The sequence below is a fragment of the Curcuma longa genome, chromosome 8, assembly GCF_044706935.1.
Source record: "Curcuma longa cultivar G26 ecotype Majalengka, Jawa Barat chromosome 8, ITB_CL_G26_1.1, whole genome shotgun sequence".
Classification (NCBI taxonomy): Eukaryota; Viridiplantae; Streptophyta; class Magnoliopsida; order Zingiberales; family Zingiberaceae; genus Curcuma; species Curcuma longa.
In genome coordinates this window covers 13195612-13206209 of record NC_133868.1, presented here as the reverse complement: position 1 = coordinate 13206209, position 10598 = coordinate 13195612, and the positions used below count along the sequence as shown (strand labels likewise).

At 37.4% G+C, this 10598-nt stretch overlaps 1 protein-coding gene across 1 annotated transcript; it reads left to right on the top strand.

Moving 5' to 3' along the window:
• Positions 1-6272: 6272 nt before the first annotated feature.
• Positions 6273-7749, top strand: LOC141833848 (uncharacterized). Its single transcript, XM_074721350.1, has 3 exons — positions 6273-6610; positions 6776-6891; positions 7374-7749. The coding sequence occupies exons 1-3, from the start codon at positions 6401-6403 to the stop codon at positions 7525-7527; spliced, it is 480 nt and encodes a 159-aa protein (XP_074577451.1). The 5' UTR covers positions 6273-6400; the 3' UTR covers positions 7528-7749.
• Positions 7750-10598: the final 2849 nt, after the last annotated feature.

The following is a 10598-nucleotide window of genomic DNA, read 5'->3' as shown; positions in this document are numbered from 1 at the left end:
CACAAACTAAATAATAATCCTACCAACGAATGCATGGAAAAACACGCAGCAACCATTGCAAACAAATGCAAGTCTCTGTCCGCACTCTGCTTTCCCCAGTCACTCTCCCAGAGCACAGTGAACTGAGGGGCCAGACAAGAAGACGTACTGCACATACTCCATCAACTAACCACCACTAATCTAGTGGGGAGCGACAGTGTAGTAGGAGGGCTATAGCCAGTCCTGGTTGCACCCAACAATAGTGCAATATATGCTCTTGCCACTGAAACTCACCATAACACGGCGTCGGACAAGAGCCAACAAGAACAGCCAACAATGCTGTCCACAACATCTACAACTAAGTATGGATGTATGATGATCATCCCAACATGTAATAACTATGGTTAATTAGCATGTTCAACAGGTGTCAAAAGAAGTCAACAAGGTCAATAATACAAGAGGTAAGGTTTGCCTACAATAGATAGGTTAATCAAGGTCATATGACACGTATCAAGCAACAAACCCTACAGGTATCAGCATAATGGATGATACAGACAACCAGAAGAGTTAACATAACAAAGATCGATCCTCATAAGGTCAAACAACAAGTTTCAAGCATGGATATCAAAGGTATTAACTATGTAACTAACTCAAACAGCAGGTATGGCAATAGGATAGACAAAATTACAATAAATCATGCACTGGAAAAATGACTTGTATTGACCAGATACAGGGTACCCACCTGAATCCAACGATCGTCAACCAAGAACCCCCAGCAAAATATAGGACCACAAATCAATCAAGGTCCTGCAAAAAAAAGAAATAAATAATATTCTTAAATACAACGATTAAACTAATAAAATCATACTAAAGTCACACTTAGTTTTTAATCAGATTTAATCCTAACTAGATCAACCCTAACCCAATATATTAATAACAATTGTAATCACTACCAAATTCTTAATCTAAATCGAACATCCAACATACTCAACACCCAAATTGGTCATAAATATTATGCAACCAATTATCTCAATCCCAATCATCAGATCAACCACCCAAAGAAATCTAATTCAAATTAATTCACAAAGATCATCAACCACAGATCCATCCTCAACATCCAAATTACATTCATGGTTAATCCCTAATAATGAATTAGAATCGAGCTAAAAGTTTACCTCAGATTGGATTCACCTCCTTGTTCTTCTTGGCCAAACCCAATACTCGTTCAACTCACAGTAACCCACTGTGGAGAGCAAGAACAATCAACATCTCAACTCAAAGCTACACACACAACCTTCAAAGAGCTTACCTCGAGGATCATAATGCTGCCCTAGATCTGTTCCAAACCAAGCCTTAGCCCACGGCTGATCTTCAATTAATGGCTTCGCCCCTCCCACTGCTCTGTTCCAAAAATAGGGCAATCCAATCACATATATAATGGCAAAGCATACAACTTCAACTAAAATGTTGGCTAAACAAACCTAAACCAAAATCCAGAACACTTACCGTAGATTGAACCCTATAGAGCCCTAATCAAGCTTGAATTCCCTTCTCCTCTTCTTGCTGCCAACACTCGAAGGATTCATCCAACCACAGCAGCAAGCTGTGAAGTAAGAAAAATCGATCAACTAAAGGAACTTAACAACATCCAGCGAGCTTCAACCCCAAGAATCAATCGAAACAAAACCCAATCAAACAACCCTTACCGATGGTCTCTTCTTCGATTTGCTGCCACTGAACCGCCTCCACCTCACGAGCCAAGCTCCCTTCCAACGAGACCTAGCCCCTGATCTATGCTAGCTCCGGTCGCCGACTTCCTCAAGCTTCGATTGGTGGCACCGGATTTGGAGCTTCCCTCATGCTCGACTTCGTCGGAGAAGGGAGGAAGAGCGGCGGTGTCGGCGTCCCATGGCGGCGACCAAAGGTGTGGCGACAGGGCAATGGGGTGGAGGAAACGTGAAGGAAGGGGAGGGGAGGAGGCGGTGTCGGGCAGAGGCTCGGGTGGTCGATCGAAGCTTGCGGCGTGGATTGGAGCGGCTGCTGGAAGGAACTCGCAGCGTAGCCAAAGAATCAGGCAAAGTTTGTGTTTAAAAGAGGAATGATAGTAACTTCCAATGGGGTTAGGGTTTGGGGCTAAATTGACTTAAATTTTAGTAACTATTGAATCCGTTACTGTAGCGAACCAGGTTCAAACTTGGTTCGCTTGGTTCACTAACCAAACGATCTCCGATTTGATTTAAACCAGTTTCGTTTGATTCGTCTTTGCGAGAAGACGAATCTTCTCATCCCTTTTATTTTGTCAAAACCTCTTTCATCACAAATCAAACCAAGTTGGTTCAATTTGGTTCAACCTGAATCGTTTGGTTCATCAACCAAACAATTTCATATTTGCCCCAATTTGATTTCGTCTTTGCAAGACGATTTTCATTCTCCATCACAATGAAATTTCTGGTATCTTACAATTCTCTAGGTTCTTAAATGAAATCTTCTTCACCTTTCCAAACCTTCCATCGATTGATCTTCATCATGCCAAGAATCCAATCAACTTTATTCTGTCAAGATTTCTTCTTATTAGGTATCTAATCACCTTTAATGTATTGAGACTTCTTCTTACTAAACATCCGATCACCCTTGATCTGTGGAGACTTATTCTTGCCTTGTGACTTGCTCTTACATACGTTTGTTATAAACTAATTAAGCGCATATATTCCAACTTAATCCTTTGCCTAATATTAAAATTGATTGCACCAACAAAAAATACTCCATCATCGACAACTATATAATTTCTATTCTATTTTCTTCTCAATCTTTAATTTTTTTTATTCTTCTTCAAATGTAGAGGGGTCATCCCATGTCTTGTTGGTGTAATCGATCTTTGGTTAAGGTTGGCTAAGTTGGTCCAACTCAAGTTGACTTGAGTTGAGTTTCAATGTTTGATTAATATGTTTGTTGATGAGAATTAGATGCTTAAGTGAAAAGAGAGATTGTCGGAGGAGAACATTGTTGGTACAATCGACCTCAGATTAGGTTGACCATGATTGACTTGGATGTGGATGGCTGAGTGAAGAGTCAATTAAGTCAAAGTTGATTAAATACTTGATAGTTAATCAATATTTTTGTTAACTATAGCGAAGAGTTAAGTAGGTCAAGATTGATTAGATACTTCACAATGAAAAGGTCCAAGTAGATCATGATTGACCGAATACTTAGTGGTTTGAAGTCTAATAAAGAGTTGACAATAACAAAGTCCAAGTCGGTCGAAGTTGACTAGGCACTTAGTAATGAGAAAAGTCCTAATACGTCATGAAAGATCATATGTTAGGCATGAGAGGAAAAGTCTAACAAGTCAATGTTAATCAGATGCTAAGTAATGATGAAGTCTAAACAAATCAAGATTAATCGAATACTAGGCAATAAGAAGTCGCGGCAAGTCCAAGGTTAATTGGATACTAAACAAATAAAGTCCTGATAGGTTGAGGTTAACAACATATTAGACAAGGCAACAATTAAACTTTGATAAGGCTAAAATAGAAATATTAGTCAATTGATAGGGTGTATCAATCAACTGATAGACCCTAAACTCCAAAATTAGGATTTGAGAAGTTTTTAGCACTATGAATAATGAATCAATCAATTATGAATAGTATCAATCGATTGTGAATAGTAATTATGCTATAGTAACAGTCGATTGATGAATAATAGCAAATAGAATGTTAGTAGAAAATCTATTGATCAACTTGACTAATATTGATTAGTCGAGTTGATCAATTGACTGATGGTACTGTAATAGTAAATAGAAAGTTTAAAATTTGACTATTACACTCAATATATTTCAAATTAGTCGATTGATGAACAGTAACAGTTGACTAATAATACTGTAGCAGTAAATAAAATATTTTGAACTCCATTGTGAAGATTCGACTGTGAATTGATGAACGGTAACAGTCGACTATTGACATTTTAGTAGTGAACAAAAAATTTCTTAGTTAATTGTGACACTTCGACAGTTTGGGCATTAATCGATTAATAAACAGTAGTAGTCAATTGTTCATAGTCAAACTAAAATTGTTAAGAGTCGTTCTGTAGGTGCAACAGTCGAATTCAATAAAGTAATAAATTGATGGTGAAGAATAGTCAACTAATAGGTGAAAATCAATTCTAACCTAAATGTTATAAAAGGAGCAAAGCCAACTTCATTTGTGTTGACTTATTTATTTTGATTTTTTATTTCATTTATATATTTGTATTTGGCTTGTATTGTTTATAAGAATAGATACTGTAAGAGATTTTTCAGCTATTCGACTAGGAGAAATTAGTGGATTATCGCTAAGAATAAGTAATAGAGTAGGAACTAAGGGTGGTTCTGAACCACGTAAATTGATTTGTTGTATTTGTGTTTATTTGTATTATTTCGTTTGTATTTCCATTGCATATTAATTCTTTGTAGACGAGCATAATGAATGATGAACTAGATCCAAATCGTGAATCACTATTGATCCCCCTCTAGTGACATCAACGAACCAAACAACCCTCAAAGAGACATATTTCTTCTTTTTATCAATCTTCTCTTTTCATTTTTCCTCATCCTTTGTCAGAGCAATTCCGCTTTACATGCCTCTCTTCATCACAATCTCGACCTTCTTCTTCTTTCTTTTGGTGTGCCACAAGTGCAAGTATCTCCTTTCCTTTAGAATTTTCTTGCTTTTCAAATTTGGCATATTTTGCTTCATGTAACTCCATAATGGAAAATAATTCTCAAGATTTTATTGATGCGTCTTTAGAAATCCATTTAAGGCATTTCAAAGTAGGACGGAATTTGTGATTTCCTCTCTATCCTTGAATCTTAAGTGCATTTTACTATTGTATTCTCGTGTAATAATTTTGACAAAACTAATAGATAAACTTAAAGAATTTTAAAAAGTAAAAAATAAAAATAAATCCAAAGTGGCACATAAGGGAATCTAATATTGCTACTTGATTTATATAAGTTTAGGTCATAAAACAGTAGTCTAAGCAATTCATGGTAACCTTTGATGGATTGTTTATAGTGTCAAAATATTTTCCTTATAACAATTGTGCAACTTAGTTTTGTCGAGAACCATAGAGAATTTCATTGGATAGCACTTGGACGGGCAAAAGGTGAGTCAGAACAACATATTAGGAAAAGGAAATTGTTAAATGCAAGTGGAAAGAGGTTACCTAGTTTGATTTTCTTTTAGATAGACAAGTGAAAGTGCAACGTCTGAGGCTAGTTTCGAGAGATAAATTTTGTAAAAAAATATAGAGAGAGAGATAATAGGACATCTTTTAATGATAAACTAACAAAGGATAATCCTAATTTGATGTTTAAAAAATTATTTTCCATCTTACCCAATTCAATTAGATTACCACTATGCCATCTTAATTATCATCTTAATTAGGAATAACGTACGCACACCCTTAGCTTGCTCAATCCTGTGGTCTGCTTTCGTGGTATGACTTGGCTTGTTTGGATAAGGACAGTTTACTAGTTTAATTTGACCCATGACTTTAATTACCTAATTAATGATCTTTTAGATACATCTCTTCTTAATTTCATCCTAATTCTGCACTAATCAATATACTCGTATACTCTGGTGCATACTGAAGAATAACATTTTTGAAGTATATGTTCTTAAATTAAATACTTTACGTAGAATTGGATGTACATGCATGCTCAAGTGTAACAAGCCTGATATGATACATGGTACGGTTCTACGATGGGCCAACATCTTTAATTTGCAGAATAAAGCTGAGACACTATTATCATTATGATGGTGTTTCATTAGGTCAAAAAGCCATTTGCAATGAAAAACTAAAACAAAAGCCATGCAGTAATTCATCACTTGGTTTCCTCGCAGTGAATTCACATATCTAATGCGTCGCAGCTAGAAACCACACCAATGTCATTATCACTGAGTTTTTGCTTTATGACAGGACCCTACTACTCCACCAATACTTTCTGATTCATCCCCAAGTTTAGCAGCCATGAATTTCCTCTCTGTAATTTGAGGAAAACAAAATCAGTATTTCGGTGCTGGTCTTATAAATTAATTCATTTCTGTGCTGCTGTGACGAGAGATTAGGATGGTGAGACGCAACCACCCACAAAGCGGTGAGTGATCATTATTTCCTGATGTTACTGTAATCTGAAAAGGGCAAACTGAGAAAGAGAACTTTGAGGGCCAAATTTATGAAAACAAACAAGTAGAAGAGCCAAAATGGCAAACTGATGAGGTGATCCTTATTTAGGCGGCGGCGCGAGGATATGCACAGCGACTTACAGTCTCGTAATTCTCGTAGTATATCTATTGCAGACTAGGCATTGAAAAAGCTGGGGAGCCAAGAAAGAAGTGAGGACAAGGAACGCGAGCAAGAGCCTGACTGTTAAGTGTTAAGAAGCATGCAGAAGGAGGGGACGCGCGCAATCTCGTCGGCAACTCCTCTGCCGCCACCGCCTTCAGCGCCCCCGGCGAGCAGAAAGCCGGCAAAGGTGAAGAGTTTCACGAGGGAGGAGATCGACCGGTACTGGAGGATGAGAAGGATGGTCGAAGAGGACCACCTCCTCTTCGCTGAGAAAGCGGCAGCTAGGATCAGGGCCAAGGCTCTCAAGGCACGCATCAGATAATTAATGTTCCCTACCACTTCTAGCTAATTATTGCTTTTAAACAAGTTATCGAAAGTTTGATCGATCGTTCTCGGGAGTCGGGATTAATTAAGCTTTGTTAATTTCTTTCTTTCCTCCCTTATCTGATCGAGGCTTGTGTGGAGCGTGCAGGAGGAAGACCAGAGGCGATTCGAGGAACTGCTGAAGGAGATGCTGGAAGAGAAGGGAGAAGAAGAGAAAGCCGACGGCGGAGAAAACAAGGAGCTGCAGATAGGAATCAAGGACTGGTATAGCCAGCAAACTCTTTTTCTTTTTTCTTTTTCATTTTCTTTTTATTTTTTTGGTGATAACAACAATCTATGCATTGTCTTCCCTCTCTAACCAAACTGTAGAATCTATTGTTTTAAAATTCTGACATTCGTACGTTACGTAGTATTTAATAAATGGGCTTCGGATATTAATATAATCGCAAGTTGACGATGACTTGAGGAGGAGGATGTGGACATTGACCAAGTGCTTCTTTGGACGAGCAACTTCGTGCTCCCTTCTCCACTATGGATGGTCGCCTGCCTTGGCACTGCGGAAGCTAAGTTGGACACCACTGCACTGCACTGAGTGGAACTTCTTTTCAGGCTGGATTTAAGATAAACAAACGCTTTCCACCATTGTAAAACTTCAAATTGAATTTGATCACCTGGTCTACATGCAAAGAGTTCGATTCTTTAGCAATGTAGTTAACTATTCGTTAATTTGTTTTAATTTTGTGCAGGTGGACCAAAAGCAAGTATGCGTACCTGAACCAACCAGCGATCAAATCGATGGGCATGGAGCTGGAGAAGAAGGCGTCCGGCCCCCACGAGACCTGCTTCTACCTCTTTCCTCCAGTGGAACCCGCATGTGTCACGGCCTTCGGAGTTTATTAGGGCATGCAGGGCAGAGACAAGGGAGAAAAAACATCAACTAATATATAGATAAATAAATAAATAACCACTATTGTGATGTGGTGTGGTGTGGTGTGGTGTTGTGTTGTGTGGGCGTAAAGTAAAAGGTGAGTAAATTCAGCCAAACTGTGTGTCAAATATAGAGGATTAAATTTGATGGATGCTGCTGATGGCACGTACGCTTGCGCCTTGCAAACTCATTGGGCGCGGTGAATATTAAGTTTGGATGATAATTATTGAAATTGTTGTCTTTTTTTTCTTCTAAAAAAATGTGGAATCTGCCACTGTCCGACACGATCAGTTTCATGATTATTTGTGAGAAGGTAAATCAGAAAACTGCAGTTGGTCACGACGCAAGAGAGTATTGCCTGGTTTCGCTAAGATTCGAATCTTTGTCCTCTTCTGCAACTTTACTGCGTCGTAACCAACTCAGCTATGTCCCGGGTGTTAAAATTGTAGTGGTTAAATTTTTTATAGTAATCGGTCCCACCGCTAAAACGGTCTCATATCAGAAAATCTCCTAAGGGATTTTTTTGAAGCACGGTACCACTATGTTGATAAGAGTATACTACCACAACAACACCTCAGCTAACAAATACATGTTACTAAGACTTGAATCGCACAACACCTCAGTCAACAAATACATGTTGTTAAGAGGATTTGAACTTGAAACACATGTCTCCATGCTTACCACTTGAAATAAGACATTTCAACTTGAAATTGTTGCCTTTGACTCAAAGGTAGATGGAGATATTGATAAGTTGATGATATAATATTTTACTAAATAGCCGTATCTATTTTTTTCATAATATTTAAATTGCATATTCAAGTTTCATAATTATCAGAATACTTTTTTTTATTATACTCTTTATTTATCAATAATCAATTATTTTTTCATAAGTCGACTGTTATATATCCAATCGATTGTCAAGTTAATTTTTGAATTTATTATATTTCATCTGTGTACGTCAATTGACCGTATTAATCGATTATAAGTTTCTATCAAGCTGTCATAGATTTGATTTAACAATCAACTAATCTTAATATATCAATCGATTATAATAAATTTAATATTCTAATTTTAATATCTCAATCTATGTCTGAGGGCATAGTTATACTCAAGATGATGTAAGAAATGCAATAAATTTGATTTAAAGTGTTTTTAATGTAACTAAGATCATCAACGAGTTTTGAATAAAATTCACTGATAAATTTATAATATCTAGAATTTTAAAATCTTGACACGATTTGAAATAAGAGAGTCCTCGATCTATTTAATGGTGTTGGTGTGTGAATATGATATGCCTAGATCTTCTAATGAGATCATGATAAAATATCTCAAAGATATATCAATTTAAAAAATTCACAACTTTCTATCTAAGCTATAATATATAAGTTTAAGGGTAGAAAGATTGTATGTTAATATAACACGTTCACTTTTATAGGCCGACATACATACAACTTGATAGTATCTGAGTTATTTCCCAAGTGACCGATCGAGAAATCGAACACCTCCAAATATCTCAATCGACCAGGCTCAATTCTCTAACACTAGACCTTACTAAGCACTAAGGATTTGACATTCCCAATCACTAAAGATTGGTATTCCTAAGCATTAATGATTGTGTTAAGAATGGTAAAAAAATCGCGAGCGCACGATGTGCACGACGCGGTCTTCGTTTTCCTCGGAGAAGGAATCGCGAGGGGCGCGATTTAAAGGCCGAAAACCCTAGCCGCCTCCTCCCACAGCCGCGATAGCCACCTCCTCCCACAGCCGCTCGCCGCTCGCCGCTTCTGCCCTAACGCGACGCCACCCCCGCTTCTGCTCCACTGCCCGCGGCGCCGCTGCAAACGCCGCGATCGTCGCCTGCCAATGTCGCCGCTGCCGCGTGTCGCGCCGCGATCATGATCACTGACGCCTTCCTCCCACACGATCACCGCCTTCAATCGCCCCTGCTTCTGGCACCGCGAACGCTGCTATCGCGCTTGCGATTTCGCTGCTAGGTTTTTCCCGATCTCCACCCTATCTTTCCTTTCCGCGTCTTTTGTTGGTTGGTTTGATGGTTTAGGGTTTTATTTTGCCCTAATCTCTCTTTCATCCTCTATGCTCTTTATTCTGTTGGTTCTGGAATAATTGTTGGGATTTCATTGACCCTCTCTCAGGATTTTATCCTTGTTAATCCCTTTTATTAGTGGATGGTGGAACACAATCTATGTCCTCCTATAACTCAAATCTACACCGTGTTTTATAGGTTTTGGAATATCTTTAGTTTTAGAAGAAGTTGAAGTGATAAATGCATTATGTTAGTCTGAAGTGTAGATAATCTATAGCTTTACTGAATGTCTCGATATGATTTATATTTTATCTTTGTTACGCAAGTTAAGCATGATTGATCTATGATCTAGTTTAAAGGGTAAGAGTAAGTTGTCCATACGTCTCGGCGCATTAGTTGTTATGATTGAGGCTCAAATGTGTGATAATCGATGTATTATTGCAAATGTTCGATCACTGGATAGAGAATTGAGTTGTTTTCTTGGTATTATGCGTGTAGATACTAGTTTAAGTAGAGCACGTTGATCTGCCGACACTTATAGCTTAGTAGACACAAAAAATAGGGTACTTTCTAGTCTTGGACTCCTACATTTTTCTTGTGCATGAATAAATAATTATATATATATATATATATATATATATATATATATATAAAATTAATAATGGTTTTAAAAAGAGGATTTAAATTGATCTTTAAACTATTGAAATGGGGTTAAAATAATTAAATTATTAAAGGATAAAGAATTGATTTATTTCCTGTTCGCACATGAGTTTATCTGGGGGAATTAAAATGGGAAAAAATGTTTTTTAAAATTTAATTAGATATTCTCATTTACTCTGCTATTGATACATATTTTTATACTGCTTGATCTTTTATTTCTCATATTGTTGATATTGCATCTGGTTGATACTTATCCTTACTAGAAATCTTATAGTGATACATAAATGAATGAATAGGATGTAACTTGATTTGAGTTGGTCGTGTAGACCAAGTTGAGGA

What these genes read in the sequence shown, in the direction of transcription:
- LOC141833848 (XM_074721350.1), top strand. Translation starts at nt 6,401, where the DNA reads ATGCAGAAGGAGGGGACGCGCGCAATCTCGTCGGCAACTCCTCTGCCG. An exon ending in TCAGGGCCAAGGCTCTCAAG is followed by an intron (nt 6,611 to 6,775) that starts GCACGCATCAGA and finishes TGGAGCGTGCAG; the next exon opens with GAGGAAGACCAGAGGCGATT. An exon ending in CAGATAGGAATCAAGGACTG is followed by an intron (nt 6,892 to 7,373) that starts GTATAGCCAGCA and finishes AATTTTGTGCAG; the next exon opens with GTGGACCAAAAGCAAGTATG.